The 27,438-nt window shown below is 41.8% G+C and overlaps 2 protein-coding genes across 24 annotated transcripts in view; both read left to right on the top strand.

Annotated features, from left to right (window-relative positions):
- Positions 1-6,018, top strand: part of DLG1 (discs large MAGUK scaffold protein 1) — a 141,521-nt gene extending 135,503 nt beyond the window's left edge. For all 22 annotated transcript variants that reach the window (XM_077183956.1, XM_077183955.1, XM_077183953.1 and 19 more), the window contains 3 exons: positions 2,261-2,370; positions 2,737-2,828; positions 4,289-6,018. In XM_077183956.1, the coding sequence (XP_077040071.1) occupies positions 2,261-2,370; positions 2,737-2,828; positions 4,289-4,395 (309 nt within the window). In that variant the 3' untranslated portion in view covers positions 4,396-6,018. The remainder of the gene's footprint in view (positions 1-2,260; positions 2,371-2,736; positions 2,829-4,288) is intronic.
- A 133-nt stretch (positions 6,019-6,151) lies between these two features.
- Positions 6,152-27,206, top strand: MELTF (melanotransferrin). 2 transcript variants are annotated; one of them, XM_054639377.2, is made up of 15 exons: positions 6,152-8,915; positions 11,420-11,574; positions 15,170-15,269; positions 16,621-16,803; positions 17,113-17,269; positions 18,128-18,195; positions 18,867-19,054; positions 19,234-19,414; positions 20,363-20,514; positions 20,915-21,011; positions 21,861-22,055; positions 23,206-23,362; positions 25,350-25,417; positions 25,512-25,699; positions 26,480-27,206. In XM_054639377.2, exons 1-15 carry the CDS (start codon positions 8,870-8,872, stop codon positions 26,756-26,758), a joined length of 2,214 nt encoding a protein of 737 aa, XP_054495352.2. In that variant the 5' UTR covers positions 6,152-8,869; the 3' UTR covers positions 26,759-27,206. The 2 variants fall into 2 exon arrangements, with proteins under 2 accessions (XP_054495352.2, XP_077040090.1); XM_077183975.1 differs by having other exon boundaries at positions 6,152-11,574.
- Positions 27,207-27,438: the final 232 nt, after the last annotated feature.

The following is a 27,438-nucleotide window of genomic DNA, read 5'->3' as shown; positions in this document are numbered from 1 at the left end:
AATTGACTCTCTTCTTTTGTCCATCTGTGGGGATTAGTAAGGTACAAAATTGCTATGAATCTTTCATAAATGGACACAAAGAACAAAGTATTAGCAGATGTCTCCATGCAGTCAAATCTCTTGCATAGGCACCATGGGACTTTGGGTAGATGCAGCAATTTCTTAGTTGCAGCTGACACTGTTTTTCTGGGAAACAATGGCCTATCCTTCAGAACTGTACTTCAAAATCATGACAGGGCTGCAAACTGGTTGATCTGAAATTGTTCCCATCCTTGTATTCTTTTCCATCTTGCTGAAAAGATGAGTCTTTTCAGTGGGTTTTATTGCTGGGATACAAAAGATCATTTCCAAATTTTCTGCAATCAGTTTAGGAGAAGACAGAACAGAAGTGACTGCTATTACCCCAAAAGAACCAGAAACAGTATTCCTAAAATAGCCTTCAGTTGTGTTCATTTGCCCATGCTTCCAGCTGATCCCTGTCTCTCTCATTTCCTTACCCACAATGGACACAGCTAAAGATGCTTTCTGATGTTTCTTTTTGTTCAGCTACAGAAAGCACTGGCTGCTGTGCAGTGCTTCTCAATCAGATGCAGTGCAACTAAGGAACTAAAATATATAAAATATTATTCTAGAGCAAAGAGCAAAGTGGCTTCCCTGCACAAAAACATGTTTGTAGCACGATGTACTTGTGTTTCTTTTCCTTGTCTTTCACATCTTCACTTGAAAAGACTTTTCATATCTTCTTTCCTTTGGAATCATCAGCAGCTTGCAAATATGTGTCTCGAGGCCACAGCTAATGCATATTCATTGCTGATTTGGAATAAACTGTCTTGGTTATATCCCATATATCCCAGCACAGGTACTGTGCTGGCTCTCTAGCCCTCCACCCTTTGGCTCCTGGGTTAAACTGTTGGGCCAAACACAGCAAATAGTGTTTTACTTGGTCCTTTTTTCTTTTTCAAATAATGCTCTTAATTCTCAGCTCTGGGAGCATGTGCCACATTTAAAGACGTGGACAGATCAGCGCCTGTAAAATGCTCTGCTAGGACATACAGACACCTCTTTTAAATGTTACCAGTTGGCATCCAGACCCATGGACTGCATCTGGGAAACAGCTACCATCAGCTGAAAGCAAACAGACATACATATTGTTCATGTGGGAAGAACACTTCTCTTTAAAAATTCCTGAAGTAAAATTCTGATTTTGTTAGGAAAGAGACCAAATGTAAATGATCCTAGTGATTTCTTCTGCCAGGAAGCAGAAGCATGTCAGTAATTTCAGACATTCTTCCAGGAATCATCTCCCAGGAGTTCAGGAATGGTGTTGTATGATATGAGTAACCCTTGGTTATATGGTACTTGTGGGTTTGTATCCTGGCTCACAGATTTCTGTAATGCACATTGGTGTCCTGATAAAAAGCTTTTCTTAATGTAGTCACCCAGGAGTGGTTTTCTGTTCCTCTTCCCCTGTAGCTTTCTAAAATGACAGTCTGCAAAATTAATCCTATGCTACTCAGAAAGGAAAGAAATAAAAATGTGTGAGGTGGAAATGAGCATATCTTAGATGAAAGGAGCTGAGAACAGGAGGAGCCTTTGAGATGAAGCTGGAAAATTCTTTTTAGAGGGAGAATAGAGAGTGGGAGGAAAGCAGCTTTACCACGCTGTCTTCCAGCTGCCCAAGGAATGGTCAAGTTATATTTGTTTCTCAAGAGATGAATGATAAATCAACACAAATAAATTGCTTTCACCATCTCCAATGTGGTATTTTTACTGGCTGGTACCTGGGAGAGGAAAGGGCTTTTCTGCAGTTCCACCTGAATATGGTGGCACATTTCCCTGCCAGCAGGGGTGGGCACTCCCTCAGGTATGCCAGTTAAGTCATCTGGCTCTTCTCTAAATCACATCTGTGACATGGCCACCTCCCTAAAGTATCCTCAAATTAGTACCAAAACAAAGCAAAATAAAAAATGATGGTGATGTGGTTGAAGTCCAGCTGTTCCACTGTTCTGCATTGCTGATTGGGCTGCAAGCTGTGATGAAGAAAGGAATGAAGAAAGAAGGGTCAGGAACATCTCAAATGATGTGGGGAGGAGACTGGGGGACCTTGAGCCAAAGTGGTGAAATCACAGTATTGTTGATGCAAATACTCTCATTTTCTTGGTTTCAGTGGAGACATGTTTTCTCTTCTAAATTATTATGCTATGCTACTTGTGACTTAAACTTTGCTTAGTGCCATTTTCCTTTCTCTCTCACTTTTTAGGGTAAACATTGCATTCTTGATGTTTCTGGTAATGCGATCAAAAGGTTGCAGATTGCCCAGCTGTACCCAATCTCCATTTTTATTAAACCCAAAACAGTGGAAAATATCATGTGAGTAAAAGTAAAGTACCTCAGGCTGAATTGTTTGAGACTGTTGTATTTGAAAAGCCAAGTGCAAGTTATATGCAGACAATTGTAATGTTTGTGTTTTAAATCATATTTAATTACCTGAGTTTAATTTTTAGGGACTTTAAGATGGGGCTTCTTATCCAAACTAAAGTGCTTGAAAATAAATGTCATTGTGTTAAATTCCATGCAACATAATGCCAGAACAGCTCATTTCCACTACAGTCTTTGCTTGGAGTCTTTGGGGTTTAATCCTTTTATTAGGATTAATATTCAAACAACAGTTTAAAACCTTAAAGACACCAAGTATTTTGTATTGGCTTAAAAAAGCTATAATATTTGCACTTTCAGGGAAATGAATAAACGCTTAACGGAAGAGCAAGCCAAGAAAACATTTGAGAGAGCCACGAAACTGGAGCAAGAATTTACTGAACACTTCACAGGTGTGTTCTCCTTGTCACTACTCACTTGCCAGAGTTGAAATTTTATGGCTTGCTGTAAAAATAGTTCTTGCCTAACCACTGAGATAGTGAGCTTTGTTTTTCAGATGATCTGTGATTACTTTGAGGTATAGAGCCATCTTAGTATCTCTACATTGATTTCACTTTGATCAGTTAATTTAATATAAAAATAAACAAAAAATTACTGGGAGCTTAATTTAGGTTTTGAAAACTCTTAGGACTTAATGCCATTTTCCAACTTCATCAGCAGGTTCTGTTTCCACAAACTTAAACTTTATACTGAAGTAGATGAAAAGCACATCCTACTTCAGCTTTGAAGTTACTGAGGTTTGAAAGAGGTGTGGTTGAATTTAGCTGGAGAGAAGATGCTGAAGCTTATGGCCTATTTGCCTTGCAAAGACATTTCTAACTCTTTCTTGTGCACTGTTCTTCTGTGGACATTATACTTGGCCTATAACAATGGAGCAGCCTCCTCCCACAGGCAGTACAGCATTGAGCTGCAGATGGGGAGAAGGTTTTAAGAGACAAGAATGGAATGGTAGGAATAAAAGGAAGCTAGCTTACATGAAAGCAAAGCTCAGATGCAGCACTACTCTATTAAAGCACAGAAGAGTGAGTCTGACCTGCCTCCAAAACTGTCTTTCATGCTAAACTTTACTACTTGGATTATTGATGCTGAGATTGTGAGACTAATTAAAAATAAGTTGCTATCTCGCAGTGATTGCTCTTCCAGGCTGAAGTGTTGGTAAGAACAGCTCAAACTTTATCTTCATTTTCACCAGACTATATTTTATTCTGATATGTCAGAACACATCCATATTGGCTCATTTCTAGTTAATTTCTAGCCTTGGTAAAAACACATCAACCAACATGACAGGAATGAGTATAGATTGTGCTTTTAACTGTGTAAGGAAGCCTCTTGTCTATAAAACTGGAATCTCTTGTCTGGACAACAAACTCCATGAGTTCCTCCTTATTTTAGCCAAAAGCAAAGGTAGAGCTGGGTAGACATCTCGAGGTCAGCCTGCCTTGCTGTGCAGGCTATCACCAGGATAGAGCTGAGGAGTTCACCAGCCTGTGAGGACACAGCCCTGCACTGTCCTGCTTTGTGCTAGAAACACAAATGAAAGTTGGACCAAAAAGAATACTGGAGGATGTGAATTGACTCAGGCACATTGGAACGTGTAGCTAGGAAAAGGTTAAAAAACCCCTCAGTTGCATGTATATACTTGGTAGGACAGTGGAAGTTCCCTGTCCCCAAGGAGGTGCTTTGTGTGTGCTGCAGCACCACTCTGTGCTTCAGCACTGAAACCAGGGGTGTCCAAGAGTGTCTGTTCCTTCAGCAGTCAGAAATCCTCGTGGCACTCTGAGGGCAAGGAGCAGCCTGGCTCCTGCACGGAATGAGGAGGGGTGATTGCTGATTGCCACATTATGTTTTGCAGCTATTGTCCAGGGAGACACTCTGGAAGAAATCTACAACCAAGTGAAACAGATCATAGAGGAACAGTCTGGTCCTTACATCTGGGTTCCAGCAAAGGAAAAATTATGAAAACAGATTTTTATTTTCCATTTTCTAACTGACATCACCTACTACATCTGACAACTCTTAAGCCCTTCCAGTGGAGCCTGCCTCTAGTTCTTCCAGCGTGGTTCATACCCTAACCATCACATTCTGCAGTTCCCATAATGCTTTACATTTGGTGTCTCTCTTAGTTTAAATAATTTGTATTATTGTGTGTTGTTGGTTTGCCATTTTTCGAACATGACAGTGGAATGGCCTGACCAGCTATTAGTTTAGGGTGGGGGTGGGAGGGAATTGCTGGGTAAAATTCCTTAATGTTTAAGGGAAAGTAACTTTCAAAGATTTTTCAAAAAAGCTTTATAGACATTCTTTTAAAATTTCATAACAATTGAAAGAAAAGTTGTATTCAAGGAAGTTGTAAATTATGAGTAACTTTGCACGCTTAACTTTAATAGCATGGTTTGGTCAGGGCAATCAATTTCAGGTTTTATTTTCTGAGTTCAATCCTATTGTCATGGTATCTTTTTTTCTTTCCAGGCAGTTAGAAAGAAACTTTTAAATTTTGAGTTAGCATTTTCATTAAGTCCCATTACTACTCTTAAAGGGATATTCATTTTCATAATTTCATACGGATATTCTTATAATCTATTTTTTCATTTTTTGCCAATAAAATTGCTAGGGACAAAGATGTGTAATGTTTTTAATCTTCCTCATGAAACACTATTTATAGTGTGTTGCAGAAATTCTTTATAGATAATGGTCATCACACTTTTTGAACCTAAAAATATGTTTAGGTGCTAGGAAACCTTGTATTTTTCAGAGGAATGCCAAATTTGCATTGGCAGTAATTCAGAAAACAGCTGCAGAGATGGTCATTAGGGCAATGAGAGAATGATTCATAGCCTAAAAATGTGTGTGTTCTTAGGGGTCAGATTTTAATGAATATTTTACCCACAATAACTGCCTATTTTGTTATAATAAATATATATATATTAAACTTTCTTTAACTAAACTCTGTAACTATGGGAATTATTTTCTTTACATAGTTGCGCACACGTATAAATATATATATATAAAATATATATTTTTCTTTTACCACCTACTCCTAGCTTTTTGTTTTGCATAAAAATAAAAAACCAAATTAGAATTTACCTTCCTTAATCACGGAAAAATCAAATGGGCTGTGATGGCTGGGCATGAAGTCCAGGGAATATTAGTACAAGAAAAAAATACATGCAAGTTCTCCTCTTTTCTACGCAATTCCGGGTGTTTGTCTTCCCCTGTCCCCTTTGTAATATGCATGTTTTAACCAAAGGGAGAATCCAGAGCCAACAATATATTTTTTTTTCTGTACATGTTCGTCTCGGATTGCACAGGCACAAGATCTTCCATTTGCAATGCACAAACTTCTGTGCTGAATGTTCTGAATACGTTGTACCAAAACCTTCAATAATGAAATTCTCCAATTCCCGTATTATTTGGTACCTGCCATTGCTTGTTTGCAACTGATTGTTTTTTAGAGGGATGTACTTATGGCAGTCATGGGGCAGTCACACAACCAAATCAGCTTTGGTTTGTAAAGAATTATCAACACTATCCATTCCATTTGTTAGAAAGAGGAGAACAGCTAATAAACTTTATTGTACAATATATTTGTCAAGTGTGTTTTTAATTATGATAAATACAAGTGTTGTAGCACTTTAGAATAATTGACCAAGACTGTAAACAAAAATCAGGTGTTAGAGAAACATTGGTGGCCACACTGGGGCTACTGAAGTCACTGCATTAAAAGCAGATTTAAACTTGTGGCACAATTATTGCTGATGTTACATGGGATGCTAGTGCCGCTTACAGGAAGTTAAAGCTGCTGGTGCATGCCCCAGCAGAGTTTCTGGTTTTCAAGGTCTGGGAAATCAGGTGTGCTGCCTTTCTGAGAATTCCTGCCCATGAAAGTGCATGGTGTGATGGATTGATGAGGCAGCTTTTGATAAATAATGTCATAAATTTTTAAGGCAACTGGAAGTGTACTGTTGTCTCCCTTTTTCAAAGTGACTGATTGTTTGAGGTGTCTTGTGAGACATCTTAAAAGAGTAAATCTAAAAAAACCCCAGTAGGATATGAATCTCTATCAAATCTGCAAACACATCTGAGATCTCTGTATTGTATACCCTTCTTTTTACCTCTTTTTTTAACCCATCAGAGCCTGTTCAGCTGAGTAGGTCTGTGAGGAATTGCTCTTTCACATGTTGGAGTGTCTGAGTATCTGTCACCAAACTTTGCCCCCAGGCACTTGTCCTATCGTAGCCAGGTGTCACCAAACACTCCACTCTGACTGAAGTCCACAGCAGTTCCCTTGCAAAGTTATCATGAGGGAGTGAAAACAAGTCTTGGATCAAGAAATGCCACAGGATTCTGGAGTATTTGCTTTGCATTTTTAGTTTTGTTTGTTTCCAATGTTACCTTTGAACACTGACAGAAAAGTTGATCTGATAGCCCTGTTGCTCCTTCTTGTCTTATCTTGTGTAATTGTTAGGGTTTTGTATTACTTGGATTTTCTCTGGCTCTTATTTTTCCAGCATCTGGTGCTGATATATCTTTTGATTCTTGGGTGTGCTTTTCAGTATTTTAGAGTTACATTTTACAACACATGTATTTTGCTAAAGGCTTCTAATTTAACACCTAGAGTAATTAGGAAGTCCAAATGGCATCACACTGATGTATTAACACTCTTTTGCTGGCCCAGTGAAGACATAGTGGGTTTTCTTCTTGCCTGATAACCCAACTATTTGTAATTGCTGTACAGACACATGCTTGATGAAGTATTTCTTACCCTCTATTATTATTGTAAGTTATATTATTTCCTTGTTGGCATTTTTGCTGAATTGTGCTGAAAACTAGGTTAAGAAATTTAATATCTCCTTAAAGCACAGATACTCAGAGTTAAGAATGAAATAGGAAAATTATCTAAATTCTGGTGAACTGTGCTCCTGTGATTGTTTAGAGGGGGCTGTGTCTAGAACAGACCTCCTGTACAAAAAGGCTGCTCCTCTGCCTTCTGAACCATTCCCACAGAGGATCCACAGGAGACCCCTAGTACCAGATTCATGTCTTACTATTCCTGCCCTTGCAGTCTTAAGCAGCTGATGCTAGGACTGTCAGTCTTGTCATCTGTATATGAATGTAAGCCCTACTGCAAACATCAGGGAGAGAGGGCTTCAGATACTAATCTGGCCAGTAGGAAGGGCACAGGAAGGATCTGAGCAATGGGTCCTTGAGAACATTTGGAAATACTCCAGGGGCACCAGGTTATTCTTTAACACTTAAGACAACAAAGGGACAATTAATTCCAGATTGTCTAAGGAGCCAAGAATCAGAGTTCAGCCATAAGGTTTTGTTTGGGAAGAAAGTCTGGAGGGATCATTTTATATTCTTTTTAAATTCTAAACTTGAAATAGCAAGGAATTGACTCAGCTGTTGCCTTACAGGTGCTGGTTAGAGTTAGAGCTAGCATCCTGCCCACCTGCAGTCAGGTAGCTGAGGAGTGCTGCAGGATCCTGCCATACTCCTGGCCATACAGGCTGTGGGGATGCACAGAGCTGTGTGGCTCATGCCCTCCCTGGGTGTGAGGACTCACACCACACAGCCCTTCTGTTTCTGAGCACCACTCAATGACTTTTATCTAAACAAAATGTTACAGGCAGCTGCAGGTCGTTGAATAATAGGAAATTAATAAAAGGGCAGCACAAATGAGGGTTGCTCTGCGAAGGTTACACTAGAATTCACACCAGCTTTTAACAGACCTACTGTCAGCAGTTTTGATTTTCTTGGAGAGAATCCTTCCTGGGCCTTTTCTTAAATCTTAAAATAAGTCAGAATGATTCAGCTGTTTTATAGCTGAATTAAAATTGCCATTAAATTTCAGGAAATGTGCACTTAGCATGTGCTGTACCACCTGTAGAGTGTACAGGCTTTGCTGTTGTTAGAGCCTGGGCTTCTGATGATGGCTTTAAGCAATTTGTGACAATGCTGAGAATGTGGCATCAAGTAGCTGTCTACTCTGCCAGATAAACTGCTTACCTTGAATCTCCTCCTGCTTCCTGAGCCCCAGCTAGAGGGAATGCACAGAGCTCAGTGAGGATGTGGTTCCACAGCCCTGCCCCACCCCTGTGTGCCGGTGTGTAGCCGTTTATTGAATGAACTCTGTGGGTGGTGCCAAGGCAGTAGCGACCTCATTGGTGCCTGAGATATGTTGCAATTTCCAGGTCTGGTGTTTTTTTCCAAGTGTACAGGCAGTGTGAGGAGGGGAATGCTTTCTTTTCCTGTGGTCGTTACAAGGTGACGCCTGCCGAGGTGAGCAGGGCTTGTTGTTGAACAGAGTGCATCAGCAATTGGATGCAGCTGATTTACACCTAAGACCAGGCTGGAGAGAGCTCTCTTGCAGGAGCCTTGATCTCTGGGAGTTCTGAAGGCTGAAAAAATCGCAGATCACAGAATTTTCACCATGAAGAGCTCCAGAAATGTTTTCTATCTTCTCTTCTTTCACGCTGGTAAGTGTCCTCCAAAAGCTTTTGCTGTGCCATGGGAACTCTGTGTGATGTGAATGGGCAGAATGAAACCAGAACCACTGAACCACTTCAGAGCCAGTCTCATGTGGCCAGGAAATAAACAGAAGGAAGTAATAGAAAAGCAGTAGAAAAGGCTGTATTGAACACCATGCATGTATCTAGACTCATTGGTGTCAAATGTTGTATTTCCCCCGCACTAAATCAGTTTCTGGTTCAGTGGTGTCTGTTTTTCACAACAATGAGCAGTTCTATGACACTTTGTAAAAATAGAAATAATTGCTTTATTTCACTTCTCATGCTCTGTGCAACATGTTGGCTTTTTCCTGTCACTCCTAAATTGTATTGGTGAGTGCTTTTAATTTCACCAGAGGTGTAGGCACTGTTTCTGAAGCACTCTTCAGTTCTTCAGAAAACAAATGATCCAAGTTAATTATTTTTCCCCCCATTTTTTTCTGTTGAAAGCCCTTGATACTGTAGTAGTAGCTGTATAAATAGCCATTTGATGTTACACAATGTAGTACCATTACTTTGAGGCGTTATTGGGGTGTTTGTCAGTGATAGTTCTGGCTGTGTTAGGATCCTGAGCATATTTCAAATGGAAGTTGCCAGCTTCTGCCATTTTAAGCTTTATATATCTATGATACACAGAAGGGCCAGAATTGAGAATAAACTTGGGTTCAGACACTGACCTGATGTTTTAAGCAGGTTTTCTTTGGCAGTAGGAAGAGAGGCTAACTGCAGGCCTTGTCTGTGCTCAAGCCCATTTCAGATGGGCTAACTTGTAAGGAAGGAACTAGGATATTGCCCAGATCTAACTTTCCTCTAACAACAAAATTCAGCAATTTCAAAAGGGACCAATAAAGCCTTGTTTTGATGAGTCAGAGAAAAACCAGTGGATTCATGCTGTTTCACTATTTTGGCTGAAATATAGAGCTAAAAGAATTTTATGTTTCAGGTGTATGGCTGATGATTTTTTCATACTTTTATGCTTTACCCCCTGTGTGTCTGTGTGTAAAATCAGAAAGCTGAGGCTGAAAAATGGCACTTAGCATACATACACACTGAGAGGCTGAGTCCCCAGATTAATTTCTCTTTGCTTATGTTTATAAAAAGAAAACCCCAAAATGAAAAACAGGGTTTTTCTTCCCTTCCCAAGGAATTAATGGTGAAAATTTCATCCTGACAGATGAGGTAGTACAAACATTAAGTTTTTGTGAGGTGTATTTTTACCATGACCTGTTGTAGCTTTCTCCCAACCCTCTTGGTTCTCAGAATTCCTGCAGCTCAGAGGTGGGCAGTTGTTTCTCCCTTTGCTGTCATATGCTGCCATGAAAACTTCCTGTAAGCTTTCCAAGTCTGACTTAGAATTTGTTGACAGCAGTAGATTTGGCTCTGTGTCACAGAGGAGCAGCAAGCCAAACCCAGAGTTTCACTGTTGGATCTTCTGGCATCAACATTCTTGTTTAGTCTGCAGCCAGGAAGTCAGAAGATGTGCAGGGAGCACTGGCGGGCACTAGCGGAGTCATTTTTAGCTTGCACAGTCAGATCTGGCATCTCGGCTCCACGGCACTGGGGGGGGAAGTAGGGGGCCACTTGGAGGTATTAGAAAACCACATGATAAATGGTTTGCAGCAGACTCCTGCTTAAAAATGGAAATTGTAGCCAAGCAGTGGAATATTGTGTCCCTGCTGACGAAAATGACGGTGCCTGTTTGTCCCACGCCCGCGTTGCCATTTCACCGCACTGTCTGCGCACGGTGACCTCTCCCCACAAAAGCAACCAAGTGTTTGTAGCTTTGGCACTTGGGAGGGTGAGGTCTGGGGCTGCTGAAAGGCACCTTTCTTTGCTAATTAATGGAAATCTCCACTACTCAACTTCAGTCTTTTCATTCATGGCTCTGCCCTCCCCTTTTCCTGACTGTGGTTACGATCTCTTATGAAAGACTGTTTTGAAGGGCCAAGTTTACTTTTCTAGTTTTCATAACAAGCCTAGTGGCAAGGCTTTTGAGCACCTAAGGTTGCTTTTTTAATGCAGACCAATAAGGGCTGATGCAGAACTCCAGATAATAACTTGCAATACTCAAGACATGAGTTGTCTTTGGACAGTCTCTTTGGTTTTGTAGCATATCATTTTAAATAATAGTTTAACATGGTTTTAACTTGATTACAATGGTGTGTTTTGCAAGGTGTTTAAAATAGTCTGGATGCCCTGACCTATTCCATGATACCTGTATTTCTTATTTCAGAAACAAATGCCATTGGATTTCAGTATCTGAGTCTAATCTTGTGGTCAGTCCAAAAAAACTTCAGTATTCATGTAATTGGAATGAAAGTGGGAATCACCTCTAAGGACTCACAGTGAATTGAGCCCTGATTTTTTTCTGTTTATGGAGAAAAGCAGAACGAAAGTTTGTCTCTACATGGTAAGCTGTGTTCCAAAAGCTCAGATGGGTTTTGTAATATTTTCTCTTGGTGCTGTGTTTGCAGCTCTCGGCCTGGAGCGTGTCCGGTGGTGCACGGTGTCTGAACCAGAACTTTCCAAGTGTAATGACATGAGCAAGGCCTTCAGTGAGGCTGGCATCCTTCCCCCTCTGGAGTGTACAGCAGGGGGGTCAGCTGCTAACTGTACCCAGATGATCAAGGTGAGCTGTGAGTGACACCAGTGTCATTAGTTTAATTTCTCCATGTGCCAAATAATAATCCCCTGGCAAGCTGCACTGTTCTATGGTGAGTGTGTGGCCTTCCAGGCAGCTGAGCCTCTGCTTCCTGGCATTCATGGCACTGACAAATCAAGGCATATCTTTGTTCAAAAAAGCACAGAAGTATACATATGAACTAGAATGTCAGAATGACCCCATGTCATCTGTTTGGCTGCTCACGTATGGCCAGTCATTAGGAACACAGCTAAGGTCTTAAATATTTCCTCCCAAGTAGTAATCTTTGATTTGGGAATTGTGTCAGATTTATTTAGCAGATATTTAAGAAGGGATGGAGCTACAAGATGCAGACAGTAGTTAAAGCTGTGCTGCTTAGCCTCTAAGTAGATTGTATTTTGATAAACTCTGGATCAAACTCCCATTTCAGGGTCCTGTTAAGGAAATTGCTTATAAACAGATGTGCTGAGTGTAATCAAATCAAATCTCCCAATACTGAGACAAGAGAAAGGCAAAGCAGCCAGTGGGGTGAGCAAAGGGCAAACCTCTGTATTAAGCTGCATTAATTCAGCTGCCCAGAGTGTGCTCAGCTTTCAAAAGAGTGTGCTTCTGGGGAAGGCTTTAAAGACTGTGAACATGTGAATTTGCAAAATGATGTATGCAAAATAATTTCCTCCTTTGGAGGGGGTAGGAGGTAAAAAAGTGGATGTTGGAAGAAGTGTGGAGGCAGGGGATCATGGCTGTCATCACTGGCAGGGTGTGGGGAAGGGAGGGCTGGCTGTGCTAATAAAGAATGTTCTTTGTAGATGTGCCCGGGAACCAGGTTTCTGTGGCGATGCAACCTGTCAAGGACAAGAGGTTCAGAGGAAGGAAAGGAGATCTGAAAGAACAGTTTGAAGGGAGATGAGGCTGATGATTATGTGGCTAGAAAAAAAGGAACAGATTTCAAGAACTGATACCTTGTAATTTTAGTCAGTGGAGCAGAATGGTTGTCTGAGGACTCAGACTGCCTCATTGCCTCTTGATAAATGCTGTTCTTGAGCAAGGGTGTCAGACTGTATTGAAGAATATCTGAGAGCAGATACTGATACAGATGTGGATCTCACCTTGGGAATAGACAGGGCATTGTAATGTCAGATCTTCTCCAAACCACTTGGCTGATTGCTGCATTGCACAGAGGAAGCTGTTAGATTCTGCAAAGCAGATTATATAAAGGGCTGATGAGTGTCTGATTCTGAAATATAGAGCTCACAGAATTGCATTTGCAAGCCATTGGAAATAGCAAGCAGGCAGACAGCATGAGTAAGTTGCTTTCTGATAAAATGAATTTTGACTGTAAGGCTTCAGACAAGACTTTGTCCTTTAGATCTCCTTTTTGCTTTTTTCCCCTTGTGCTGATAATCTACTAAATATTCAAGCTGGCCTACTCTGGGTAGGACTGTGTGGAATCCCTGAGTTGGCATCTGCACTGAACTCTGATCCTTGAGGCCAAGAAGGGAGCAGGACACAGTGGCTGAAGGGGCAGATGCTGTTTTGTAACACTGCATAACTTGGACTTAGACCCGTGTATGTGTTAGCACATGGATAAAGGAAAAACCCTTTTTGATTGAAGGTGTGTAAAAATTAAGAAATACCTAAATATTTAACTAGGAAACCTGACAATATTTAATGTGAGTTGATTTTCAGCAGGTCTTTAAAACACTTATGTAGGTAATTCTCAAATGTTGTGACACACAGAAATAAACTTCCTCTGAAAACAATGAAGAGAGGATTACCATCACAGGTATACTTAATAAAAAATTGTAGCTGAGTCCTGTGCTTTTGCTAAATTTATTGGCAAATGCTTGCTGAAAATAAAAATGCCCATGCTGCTGTTGATATGTCACCTCAGCAATAATTGTGTGTTATTTAAAGGAGAGATCTGTAGCCTGAAAACTACTTCATGTTAAAAACAATAGACCTTTATTGTCCTGTGCTATTTTTACGAAAGCTATTTATCAGAGACTCTGTGTCTAAACTGAGCTCAAAGTTTCTGCTTTGCAGTCAAAAAAGTGCTATTTCCTATGAAAATATGGCCATATAACATACCTCATGGTTTCTGAGGCCAGCCCTTTCCATTTTATCTGCTCTACTTTTGGTCCCCTACCAATTCTAGAAGCTCATTATGTTCTCCCTGAGGGTAAGAGCCTTCTAACTCCCACCTCCTCCCCTGTCATGTCCCTCCTAAACCACAGATTGCATTTGATTCCTGCACTGTCCTATGGTCTGACCCTCACCAGTGGAATATTACATCTAGTTATTCAGAAGAATTGTGTCTGTTCTTTAAGATGCAAATATCTCCCAATCCCAACCCCACTTCAGGTTCCCTTGGATTTGTTCAGCTCTCATGCATGAGAACATCTATTTTTCAGCTGATTAATGAATATAATCTTTTTTTCTTTTTCAAGCCAAACAAGCAAAAGATTTCAAATTACATGGCAACTTCAAATCTGGTTTAGATGTCAACATTGGCATATTACCTGTGCTCTCACAAAATGCCTTAAAAAATGTTCAAGCTCTTTATGTGGTTCAGCCTGTGGGAAGCTGCTGTGGTGTGCTAGGCAGTCCTAGCCCTGCCCTGCCAATGCTTTGCAAGCTCCCAAGGCATGGAGAAACTAAATTACCCCCTCCAGGGCCAAAGCAGAGGTCAAGCAAACTGATAAGAAACTTGGAAATAGCTTAGAAATGCACAATATCCCTCTGCTGATTATTTTCTCAGCAATATCTTGTTGGGGTGTGAAATGGCCTCTCCTGGCTCCCATGGGTTCAGTAGCCAGAGGGAGCTGATGGTGCTGCCAGGGGTGTGTGCAGCAGTTCTGCTGGCCCTGCTGCTGGGTATCCCCATCCTGTGCTCTCCAGAGCATCCTGCAGCTGTAGCAGCATCCCAGCAAGCTTGGTGTTACAGTCACCAGAAAACACCTGCTGTTGCTGGGCACCTTCCCAAAAGTGGATGCCTCAGATTTGTATCCTCCCAGTTTGAGCAGTCTTTTTAGATACTTTCCTCCTTCTCAGGAAGCCATTGCCACCTGCTCCCCCGCTCACAAAATGCAGGTCTGCCTTGTGCTGAGCCACAAGCCAGCAGGCTCTAAGGGTGCTTTGGAGTGCACTTTGGCATTCAGTTTTTGTAGCCCCAAAAATATTATTTTGAACTATCTGTGTATGATCTAAAAATGTATCTACTTTATTTAAATCTTCAAGCTTTGGGGCACTAGCTGCAGAATGAAACTTAAAATTGCTGGGCTTCAAGATCTAGCTGAGAGCTGCAGCATCCATTTCTAAGGTTCCTTTGTACTATAAAGACTGATGAAGCCATCATTGTGCAGGGCTGGTTTCTGCATGGCTTCTGCAGGAAGGCTGTTTTGAAGGTCTAAAATCCCTCTTGGTAAAAGTTGTTCAGAAATTTGTGCGCCCTTTAAATAATTGGAAAAAAGAAAATACAAATGCATATTAACCAAGGGCCTCTTCTAAATGCATGGGCACTCTGGTTGTTGATAAGTACTGATAATTAAGGTTTAACATGTATTCTGCCCTTGTGTCTGCACAGGATGACTTGGCAGATGCAGTGACCCTGGATGGCCGTTGGATTTTCCAGGCTGGAAGGGAGCATGGTCTGAAACCTGTGGTTGGGGAAGTATATGATCAAGGTATATTCTGACTAAATACCTTTTAGTTTACTTAAAATGCATAAGAAAAAGCTTGTATCCTTCTTGCATTTTATTTGGAGTCTTCTTGAAGACTCTAAGCAGTGGGTAGGGGTCAGGTTCCCTCTTGGTTGCTCCTGCCTGTAACAGACTGTTTGGGGAACCAGGACACAGGGCTGTGGCCAAGCCTGTCCTGAAGCGTTTAGGTCAGAGTAGCTGTTCCGGTAATAAATTTGTGGGGTTGGTTTTTGATTGTTGTTTACTGTCTCTCTGCTTTCTATGTTCTCTGTTCCATACTTTATAGATTAATGAATTGCTAAGCATAAATCACTAGGTTTATCTCTCAGTCCTATACATTGGAATAATTAGATTTTGTTTTTACTAATGTATGATAACCTGCTGGAAGAAAGGAAGTACTAGATTCTGCTTCTTGTCTGGGTGTCCTTAAGCTTTGATTTCTGTTCAAGGCAGAGACAATAATTCAGTGGTGACTTGTCATCCTGACCAAGAGCTCAGTATCAACACATTTGTGTAGTTCAGAGCTGGATGATGCCCCCCCTAACTTTAAGATGCAAGGGAGGGGAGAGCTCTGAAGAAGTTTGCTGGCAGTGCTGTCCCATCACTCTATTGTGAGATGGAGCTGGATTTGTTTTGTAGCTGGGTCTTAGTGTTACCTGGCCAAAGGCATCTTCAGAAGTGGCTGTTGGGGTCAGTCCATAGGATCCTGGATCATCTGCAGCAGCCCCCACCCTGTTAAACACATCATGACTCTGGTGAGGGACCTGTACTTTGGCTTCTCAAAACCAAATGGGCCTCAGGACCCAGAGGCTGACTTTCACCATTAGTCAGGCTATGAGCTCAAATCAGAGAAATGTGGAAGAAATTTAGTGATTTCTGATCTAAATAAAGTCAGATTGAATGACATTATGATCACTTCAAACCCTCAGCTCTTGACTCTGAGTTATATTAAACTGTAAAACAATGATAATGTAATCAGCTGGGATGCTCCAGAGACATCAGTTGACTCTGCTGTAACAAAATTAGGATCCACTGTGGAATAAATTATATTGGTTTCAATTCAATCCAAATATATTGAGAGGAATAGAAAATTTCTTTCTGAAAGGAACCTCACTTTCAAAGCAGAGTGACCTCCAAAGTTAGAGCAGATTGCCTGTGGACTAAGACAATTCACACTGAAAAAGTTACGGGGTACCCTGATTCACAGTCAGCGGGGTCTCAGCAAGGATGTGAGCATAGTGGGTAGGGCAGGCACAGGAGTCCAAAAATCAGTGTATGTCACTGTAATGCTACTGTGGGGCTACTCAGGTTGTTTCTCTTTCTTCCCATTCTGCAGAGATTGGAACTTCCTATTATGCTGTGGCCGTGGTAAAGAGAAGCTCCAACATCACCATGGGGAGCTTGAAGGGAGCGCGCTCCTGTCACACGGGCATCAACAGGACTGCGGGCTGGGACGTGCCCGTGGGGCACCTCACTGACACCGGGCACCTGGCACCAATGGGCTGTGACCTTCCACAAGGCAAGGCTTACAGGGCAAACATCCCTTCACAATGCTCTCCCAGTGATCTTGGGACCCTCTGTGTGTGTACAGAAATGTGACTCAGCTGCTGTTTTGTTCTTTGACTTCGATGCTCCCTGTAGGATTCTAATGTAGGTCTGATGAAGACTGCAGGGTTTTTGGTTGTTTTAAACTTGGAAACTATCTTTTAAGAAGAAAATAACTTGTGCCTTCTGGATCTTTTTAGAGATGTACTGTGTGGATGTGTTAAAATGAAATTGATCTTGTTTATTCATTGCTAAAAATGCCTCATTCTAATTTTGCATTTAGCTGTAAGTGACTATTTCAATGCAAGCTGTGTTCCTGGAGCAAATGGTGTGAACTATCCCAAATCCCTCTGTCAGCTCTGCAAAGGGGACTCAGAAGGACAGAACAAATGTGAACTAAATTCCCAAGAGCAATACTATGACTACAGTGGGGCTTTCAGGTAAAAATGATCTGTCCATTTTTTTATTGCTGTACCCTCTCCACAGTCATAATGTTCAGGCTTCACTGACAAGAAATTGAATCTACAGAGCTTCCAGTTGATCTTGTTAGAAGTCTATAGTTTTGTTAGGATAGCCATGCTTTTAACCTGACTGATCAAAAGTAATTCTTAACCCACTATTTCAGGTATTAATATCTGAATATTAAAACCAAATGTATATTTAGCACATATACTGGGCAGGGAAAGCCCACTGCTATTTGCTTTGTCCAGCAGCTGTTTGACACAATCTGAGTGTTTCAGCAAGCTTTGCTGACTTACCTTTCCCAGTGAAACCTGATGATCCTTGGAGCCTGAGAGCTGAACTGGTGCCCTACTTGGCTATTTCAATTATCCCACCTAGCTGCTCTCAATTATCGAGTTGCTCTGTCCTCCATTTTTGCACACAAATCGTTTTTTTCCTCCTTCCCATCTGTGTGCTGTGTTGCAGCTCCCAGGCCCCAAGTCATAGCATTTACAAGGGCAGAATTTGCTTATGAGAAGCACTTGCTTCTCTCTGTGTATTCCCCAAAGGACTGTGTGACTGCCTCAGACACAGAGCTGTCCTGGACAAAGAAGGTCATGGTGTTTGTCCCAGGCAGCACTGAACATGTTGTTCATATTCACCAGATGACAATGATAGTTTACTTCATGCTCCAACAGCCTCTAGTCTCTGCCTTGAGCAAAACTCTGAGCACAAGGAAATAGGTCAGTGTCTGTGGCTGATGGAACGGAGCACAGAGCCCTCGGGCTGTCAGCTGGCAGTGGCCAGAGCACAGGGGTTTTGTAATGCCTCTTTGTGGTTGGATTTATATTTATTAGGTGTTTGGCTGAAAATGCTGGAGAAGTCGCTTTTGTGAAGCACAGCACAGTGCCTGAATATACAGATGGTGAGTAATCCTGAAGCTTGTTGAATAATGGCTGCAAGGTCTGAAATACAGTGTTTGTAATAACAGTATAATATCAAATATTTGATGTATTTTGAATTGAGGAATCAGCAAAAAAAATGCTGTAATACAGATGAAATCTGAAAACAGATGTACCCTCTGAGGTGTGTACCAGGAGATAGAGAATTTTTTTAAATGCTTGATATTTTCAGTATAAGGTGAAAGGTGGAATATTAAGCTGCTTCTGGAAAGAGACCTTCAACAGCAGAAACCTCTTTTTATATAGACCTGGACTGTTACATTGCTCCAGCCTCCCAAGGGATTCAGTGGAGACTAGAACAGCATTAACCTGCCTTATCTGGCACTATGTGAAAACTACCTTGAGCATAACATTGCTTTAATATGTCTGACCCAGGGGAAAAATCCCCAAAAAATGTTGTACGTAATCCTAAACTAGGGATGCTCTTGATAGTGCTGCAGACCCCAGCACAGCTCAGTGCAATCTCACAAATGTTATGGGACTACAGGACACGAGGATGCACAGGATAGGCTGTGCAGTCAGGAATAGTGCAGAGATGCTCAGGAGATGTGTGTTCTGCTCCACATGTGTAAGTGGGGCTTGGAGGCAGAAGCATCAGCCCCAGCTGATGTCTGTCCCCCTCCTGTGGTTTCAGGGAGAAGCCTTTCCTCCTGGGCCCAGCGGCTGCGCTCCCAGGACTTCCAGCTGCTGTGTAGGGATGGCAGCAGAGCTGATGTGACAGAGTGGAGGAGCTGCCACCTGGCCAGAGTCCCTGCTCGGGCCGTGGTTGTGCGGCCTGACACAGACGGGACAGTTCTCTTCCAGCTCCTCAACCAGGGACAAGTAGGAGGCCATTTCTTCATTGCTCCTGTCTGTTTTAGAAGGGCTCTCCCAGCTGTCTAAGCAGACTGAAAATGGGATATCTGAGCTCCTTTGGCCCTGTGGGGTTTGAAGGTGTATGGGATGTCACACATCCCACACAGAGCAATGTGTGACAGGTTCTTTCTTCTTTAACATTGCAGCAAAGATTTAATGGGGTGGGTGCCAAGTTTCAGATGTTCGACTCTGCCGTCTACGGCGCCCAGAATCTTCTGTTCCGAGATGCCACCACAGAGCTTGTTGCAATCACAGCTCAGAATTACCAGGCATGGCTGGGGGATGAGTATCTTCGTGCCATGCAAGCTCTGAGCTGCAACCCCAATAGTAAGTTGTCTGTAGATTCCTCTTTATAACCAAGAAAAAAGATAGCTGATAACACAGATCATCTTGATTCTGGTTTATTTTCTTCTCTGGTTATGGCAAGATGCCAGTCTGATCTTTGAGCATGGGCAAAGGTCACTTTTTGACCTAGAAACAATATTGTATTAACATTTTCCTGTGCAAATTGTCCAACTTTGTTAAAAGATGCGGGCATTTTCTACCCTTTCTTGGTGTATGAGAGGCATTAATCTGGTAAGCTGCTACTGCTGCCTGGTACTTAATTTCTTACCTGCTGACAAGGGGAAATAATAATGTGCTGCTGCACAAATCCCCAGGTAGTCTATAAAAATGGATGAATGGATTCCTAGCAGAGGATTTCCCCCCTAAGCTGAAGGAACCCCTCAGTTGCTCTTTATTGAAGCATTATGGTCTTTCCTGCAATCAGAAGAAGCTAGAAATTACTTGATACACATTCTGGGAAAGTCAGAAACGCAAGTTGCAAGAGTTTTTGTCTTAAGAAGCTTAAAAATCCTGGCAACCGAGCCTCCCAGATGTGATCTGTGCTGTGGCAGAGCCCCTCACCTTTCTGATTTGTCTCTTCTGGGCATTGCTCTGTGGCTGTCAGATGTGACAGGGTGTATCAGGGTGTATACAGGTTGTATTCAGGGTGGCTTTTTGCTGCACTCCAGTAACATATTACAGCTGGGTTTAATGGTCAGTAATTGTAGGAACCTTTGCTGTGGAGAGATTTGCAGTGTGGACATCACTGCTCATCAGGGAGTGCCCTGGTTCCTGGTCAGGTGTAAGTCTGAGCTGGAGGGATGGGGAGCAACACAGAAGCAAATATTTTTCAATAACACGTATGGGACACATGTGACAGTGGGCAGTGTGAATCCTTGTTGTGTACTGCAGAGAAAGTGAATGTAGCATTTGCTTTTCAATTTTGTGCAGCAATGCCAGAAAGCCTGAACTGGTGTGTTGTGTCCACTGAGGAGATTTGGAAATGTGGTGAAATGGCCGTTGCCTTTAGAAAAAAGAATTTGAAGCCAGCAATTCAGTGTATTTCAGCCAAGACAAAGGAAGAGTGCATGGAGATGATCCAGGTAGGCTGCTACAATCCTTGTGCCATAAACCAAACGAGCAGAAGCTGCTCTCTGCTGGGTAGGTGAGGTTAAATATGTGCACTCACTTTGGTGACAGGCAGGAACACTGGATTTGAAGGAGATGATCTGTAGCTCAGATGCTCTGGATGAGCCTGAACCCTGATGATCTTTGCCTGTGATGAGGGCACTGTTTCCCAGCTAAGTCTAGCCTGAGTCTGTGAAATCTCCTGTCCCTGTTTCATTGTACACAATTGGGAGGTTTTCTTTAGCAGTGTGATGCTCTTCTGCTGTAAGCCTTGCCCTTCAGGGTGCCACAGGTGTGACCATAAAGGTGTCATCATTGTAGTGGGGAAAGGATGTGCTGGTTTTTTTCACAGAAATCCTATGTTTTATTTTTCAGAAAAAGGAAAGTGATGCTGTAGTTCTGGGTGGAGCTGATATTTACACAGCTGGGAAGACATATGGCCTTGTACCAGCTGCTGGAGAAAGTTACTCTGGTAAGAAGATCCAAAAACATAAATACTGACTTTATTTTCCCAGGTTGTTTGAAAACAGCACTAAAACACAGTCCTTGTTCCCAGCCCAGCTGGGAAAGCTGTTTTCAAAGGAAATAAGAATTATTTCTCTCACATCATAGATAGAGGAGGATATGAGATGAGCTTCTACAGTGAGGCTACTTTCATCTGTCCTGCTGCAGGACCAGGTTGAATCTTTGGCAATTTTGAGTCTTTTACTTCTTGTTTTTTGAATTATGAAAAAAAAATATTTTCATTGGAAAAAATTAGTGTTCATAAAGTCAAAATATTTTTAAGAGAAGCAAAAATACAGAAATTGCACAGCAGATTCGAGTTACAAGCAAATTCTTTCTGTCAGTGTGGCTGCTTCAGTCACTGATTAAAAGAGGGCTTGTATCCACGGTGTCACTAAGGCAGAATTCAAATTTGCTGCAAAATTCACAGAACTTTTAATGCAGGTTTGAAGTTTTCACATAAAAATAACTTCTTGAAGCAGATTTGCTGTTACTTATGGCCCTGAATGTTGTTTTTCAGAGGGATGTGTTTATAAGAGCTGGTGGGGGTAAGAACACTTTCTTCATCTTGTCTGTAGATTATTCAGTTCAGGTGTAAGCAGTAGCATTTTACAGACCAGAGGTGAATGCAGCAGTGTGAGGCAGCAGAAGTGAAGAGCAATTCCATGTACATCCATGCTGCCTGACTAGCAGATTGTTGGTGCAATTGAAGTTGCCACCATATAAGTGTGATGGATGCACAGATGATCACTGAGCTGTGGGAATGCATAAGAGAAGCTGTAATGTGTTGTGTGTTTTTTTCTGTTTATTTTACAAGCTGATGACAGCAGCAATGCATACTATGCTGTGGTGTTAGTGAAACGAAATGTGTCCAATGCATTCACCATCAGTGACCTGAGAGGGAAGAAGTCCTGCCACACAGGACTGGGGAGAAATGCTGGATGGAATATTCCCATTGGTGTACTCATTAAGAGGGGGATTATTAAGAACAAAGACTGTAATATTCCTCAAGGTAAGAAAACAGTAATACATATCAAAAAGATAGTAATAGTCTTATGATAAACTTTAATTAGGGAAGTGTTATTGATATTTCATAGCTCTGTATTTATAATATCTGTATTAATCATACCCCTATTTGTGAAGGGGTATTGTGGTTTTAATATAATGATTTGAAATTTTAAGTTTGCCACCAGTGTGGACTAGTGGAGGGGTCTGAAAATGTTACATCTAACATGAAAGTATTCCCTTTCTTTGTCACAAAATAATTGACTAATTTAGGTTGGAAGGGACAGTTTGAGGTCATCTATTCCAAGCAACTGCATAAAAGGTCTGGTAGTTGATATTGCTCAGGGCTGTGTCCAGGCAGGTTCTGAGAAAGTCCTAGGACAGAGATTACACACAACCTCTCTAGACCCTGTCCAACTACTTACCATCCTTGGTACAAAGGATTTCTTTTCTTATATCTAATCAGAATTTTCCTTCTCATAGCTTTGGTTTGTTTCTTCTCATCCTTTTGCTCTGCACCGCTGAGAAGGATCTGGCTCTGTCTTCCTGAAAAACCTACCATGTAGATTAAGATAACAATACACTGTTAGTTGTCTTATCTCCAGGCTGACCAAGTCCAGCTCTCAGCCTGGTAAATGCAAGTTGTGTTTCAGCCCTCTGAGCATCCTACTGTCCTTCCACTGTATCAGCTCTACACTGTCCATGTCCTTTTAACACGGTGAGCTCAGAGCTTGCCACAGATGTCAGAGGAGAACCTTCACTTCCTTGACTGCTCCCCCAGCACACCCTGTTATCCTGAGCACTGGTGATGCATCCTGGTGCCTCTGTCCAGGATTTTATTGCATTTATTTTCAACTGCATTAGTAATGAAACATGCAGCACAACAAGAAAAAAAATCTGTAAACATGGAACTCCACATTCTAATTTTGCTTGCCTTCTTATCTATCACCTAGGAAGCTCTTTGCTTTCATTACATAGTCAGCTAAATAGTGCTCTAAAAATATTTTAGAAGTTCTAGTGAATTCCAGTAAGGCAGCTGTAACTTGTATTTCTAGTGTTCTACTGAAACCTGCCTTGGTTATAACTTCATGATGTCTGCCTTTTTTTGTGAAGAGCCCACACTTTTCATTCCTTATGTTGGTTTTGTCTTTCCCCAGCTGTGAGTGAGTTTTTCTCTGCCAGCTGTGTCCCTTCAGCTGAGCAGGACAATTACCCAGCCAAGCTCTGTCAGCTGTGTATTGGGGATGAGAGTGGAAACAACAAATGCAGTGCAAGTAGCCAAGAACGTTACTACAGCTACAGTGGAGCCTTCAGGTAACTGGTACCCACAGCTGTGACTCAGTGTCAGCCTGGCAACATGCAGGAACTGCCTGCCTTCCATCCCAGTCAGCAGGCAGAGGTTATTGTTGCTATAAATGAGGTGGGATGTGTGTCCCCAGATGTCCTCACCAGTGCAGGTATGGTGTAAGGCATTGCACTGGCTCGTGTCACAGCCTTTGCCAGCTGCCTTGCAGACAGCCAGGTGGGAAAGCAGGGAAGCAGGTACACAGCTGCCAGGATCTGGCTGCTCTAGGTCCCTGCAGAGAGTGACAGGCTTGTGACAGGGAGCCTGGAGTGTGTCTTCACTACTCTGATTCATTGGTGGCTGTAGCTGAAGGTAGATTTCTGTACAGCACAAACAGCTATGGCCAATGTTGATTTACCAAATCCTCTTCAAAACAAAGTATGTTAAAAATAGAGGGGAGAAAATAATATAAAATGGAACAAACACTTTGTGCAATAGTGTACATGTACAGATGGGGCTGTACCCAAAGACTGTGAAACTCTTAGATATGGAAGGAGCACTTCCTTTTCCTGACCTTCACCTCAGAAGGTGATGCTGCATGGAACAGCTGGCAGAAAGCCACCTTTTCCCTTCAGGGAGGAGACTTCAACAGCAGCTGCCTGGTAAATAATGAAGTGTTAGATTTGGATAACTACTTTTTGCAAATCTATTTAGTTGAGTCCAGCTGCTCTGCTGGGTACAAGCCTTGCAGGCAAACTCCAGATCCTCTGCTGTACTTCATGGATTAAAGAGCCAGCTCCCAGTCAGGAGATGGATGAGCAATAAATGCTGTTACAGGCTGCATGAGCCTTGCTCATAATTCTAAGATTGTGCATTTGATAAAAGGGCCCGTACAGTCAAACTTTATATGGAGATCACTTTTTGTTCTTAAGGGAAAAGGTGCTTAATTCATTGAGAGATGTGGGAAGTTTTAAGTTTTAAAATGGTAGAATTTGGGCGAAAAAACAGAGGACTGCAGTCTTCTACAAGGTAGGGGTAGATCTATCTGTGCCACTTAAGTGATCCCCTCTGAAAAAAAAAAAGAATTATGGAAGGTGATTCAGATGGACTTAAAATTCAGATTTCCAGATTCCTTCAACTCTGGCTGTCTTCAGACTAATTTGATAGAGGTGTGAGAGGCCATTCAGTTTGTATGTATACCACTGGCTGGGGCAAATCAAACTGCACAGAGTACTGAAAAATCTGTTAGGAAAGTTTTTTCTGATGGGGAAATGTACTGAAGAGCCCCACTGAGTCCTTGTTCTCTGTGTGACAGTGTCAGCCACATCGTGACTTATCACCTTTAATTAGAACTGTTGATGTTAAAGTAGGTGCAATTGAAATATATGTATTTTGGGTAACTGTTACCAGTCATAACTTTCCTAACCAGTCATAACAGTCATAACTAACTAATATGCAGTATTTTACAGCTTTACATCCATTTCATTGGTTTCATTACTTTGTTTTAGGAAATGCTTCTTGAAAACACTTATAGAATAAACTACATAGGAAAGGAGGTGGTTTTAGGGTCTCTTGGCATGTTGGGCTACTTCTGCTTCAGAAAATTAGAAGAAACTTTACTTTGTTCTGGAGCAATACCCTTGGAAATTGCATTTAGATTAACTGGAGATCTCCAATGTACAGGGCTGCAAATGCTGCACTGAATATCACATAATAGATCTCCTGTTTCTTTACTCATTTAGTATTGGTCTTTCTTGTTGTTTTTCACACTGTTTTTAATAATTTTTTCTACTCTATTCCACTCTTGAAATTTGTAATTCAGAATATTTTTTAATATTTTTTTTGCTCTTCTCTCCATCCAAGATTTCTCTGTTTTTTCTTACTAACTTTGGGTCCAGTACATTTGCTTGCAGGAATGCCTGTAAAAAAAATGCATTCTGAACCTGAGTTATTAAAAAATGTGGTTCACCTAAAGATGCTTTGAATTGAAAGCATTTATATCTTTGATTTCCTTAGGTGCCTGGTAGAGGATTCTGGGGATGTGGCCTTTGTGAAGCACTCTACAGTGTTTGAGAACACAGATGGTACTTGGTTTTACATGTCTCTTTATTATAATTCAATTATTTTTCTTGCTTTAAAGCATTCATTGCTTGACAATGATCTGTTTCTTTTTTTCAGGTAAAAACACTGCTAGTTGGGCCCAAAAGTTGAAGTCCAGTGATTTCCAATTACTGTGTCCAAATGGTGCCCGTGCTGAAGTCACCCAGTTTGCCAATTGTCACCTGGCTCAGGTGCCAGCTCAGGCTGTTATGGTTCACCCAGATGTCAATGTTTTTGCTCTATATGGACTACTGGACAGAGCCCAGGTACTAATAATCCTTTTATTTTTGGGGGGAGTTATAAATGGTCTTACACAGTCCAGGGATAAAGACAACAGGACCACACTGCCATATCCTGCCTCATGGCACTGGCAGCATGTGCACAGTCCTGTTGGGAGTGTGACAGAGAAGGTGAAATACAACCCATGGGACTCACCCAGTAAAACCACCCTGGTACTCAAGGGATTTCAACCTTTTGCCCAGCCACTGGTTGCAGTAATAATTTCCCTGGAGCTTAAGGTGTTTTCCCATGGCTGTCCCCCATGTGTTTCTGCGTTGTACTAACGCTTTTCCATTCTGGAATTTTCATTGGAATGCAGTAGGACTTTGCTGGGTTTGTTTATGCTGCAGCCATGTCCATGGTAAGCCATGCAGGCAGAAGGTTCCTTCTTCTCCATCCTGAAGTTAATTAATTCAAAATCAAGACTGAGCAATATCTCTGCTAGGCTTCAGTCATGTCTGTAACTCCTGGGCAGCCAAACCCTGTATTGCATAACAATATTGAGGGCAAGAGAGTTTTTAAAAACTACAGCTCCTTTTCCAGATAGTAACTAAAAACACAAAATCACAAATGCTGTTCATGTAATTGCCAGTGGCAGAATTCTGTATCTGATCTACTGGAGCGTCTAAAAGCAAACGCGTAAGAGAGATTCTGCAATTGTGTATGAATTTTTAATCTACAAAACGGTTCCTGTCATCTTTCATGTTGCATGACAGCAACATGGCACTTCATCTTGCAAAATGCTGAGAATTTTTCATTATTTTCAGGTCTACTTTGGAAATAGCAGCAATGGAAATGGATTCAAAATGTTTGATTCTTCAGCTTTTCAAGGAAAAGACTTGATTTTTAAGGATTCTACTGTTGAGATTGTGCCAGTGAAAGAGAAGAGAACATACACAGAATGGCTGGGGAGTGAATATATTGAGTCCCTTGAAGGGATGCAAACACCCCAGTGCTCTGGGGCAGGTAACAGGATAACACAGTACTCCCTCATGGCTACTGTCATTCCCCTGCTTGCTCTGTGTCAGATACAAGGCCTGGACTAGCATGGTCCAAGTGGGAACTTCCAGGCCACCTCTGCCCTGCCACCTTCTCTTCAGAAAAGCTGCTGTCTGGATAACATGCTGTGCTACCATGTGAATGCCTCTTCCTGCCTCTTTGCAGGGCAAGTGCCAACAGCATCTGCTCATCAGGGAGTGCGGTAGGGCTGGAAGCTGCCCCTGTCTGTGTGGATGGGGTGGAATTTGGGGCAGAAACCAGCAATACAGTATCAACATGCTTTACAAGATCAGTCTAAAACTGGAGCATCTCTGCTGTTGTTGCTGATATTGAACCACCCAGGATTCCCAAGAACTGTTAGATGGATTCTGGGTTTCTGACCCATAGGAGAATTTCTTGGAAGGCAATATCAAAACTCTTGTCTAGTGAATTCTCTCTCTAGTCGCCTCCTGGCTGGCTCTGCTCAGACTCCACATCCCTGCTTTACCCATCCCACTCTGAGCTCTGCTGCCACAGAGGTTAAGTGCACAGAGAATGGACAGGCTGTGAATAAAGACCAGTCCACCTTCTGCCATGGACAGTCTTCTACCTTCCAGCAGAAGAAAGTACAGGAAATTTCAAAAATCACTGGATGAAAAAGAAGCCCAGAGAGACTGGAAGGGGGATTACCATCTTTGACAGATAAAAGAACAAAGCCAAATGTGAGCATCCACTGAGCTTATTGACT

This window comes from Agelaius phoeniceus, chromosome 10 (genome assembly GCF_051311805.1).
Source record: "Agelaius phoeniceus isolate bAgePho1 chromosome 10, bAgePho1.hap1, whole genome shotgun sequence".
NCBI lineage: Eukaryota > Metazoa > Chordata > Aves > Passeriformes > Icteridae > Agelaius > Agelaius phoeniceus.
The sequence above is the reverse complement of the archived record's forward strand: the minus strand, read 5'-3'. Positions and strand labels throughout refer to the sequence as shown.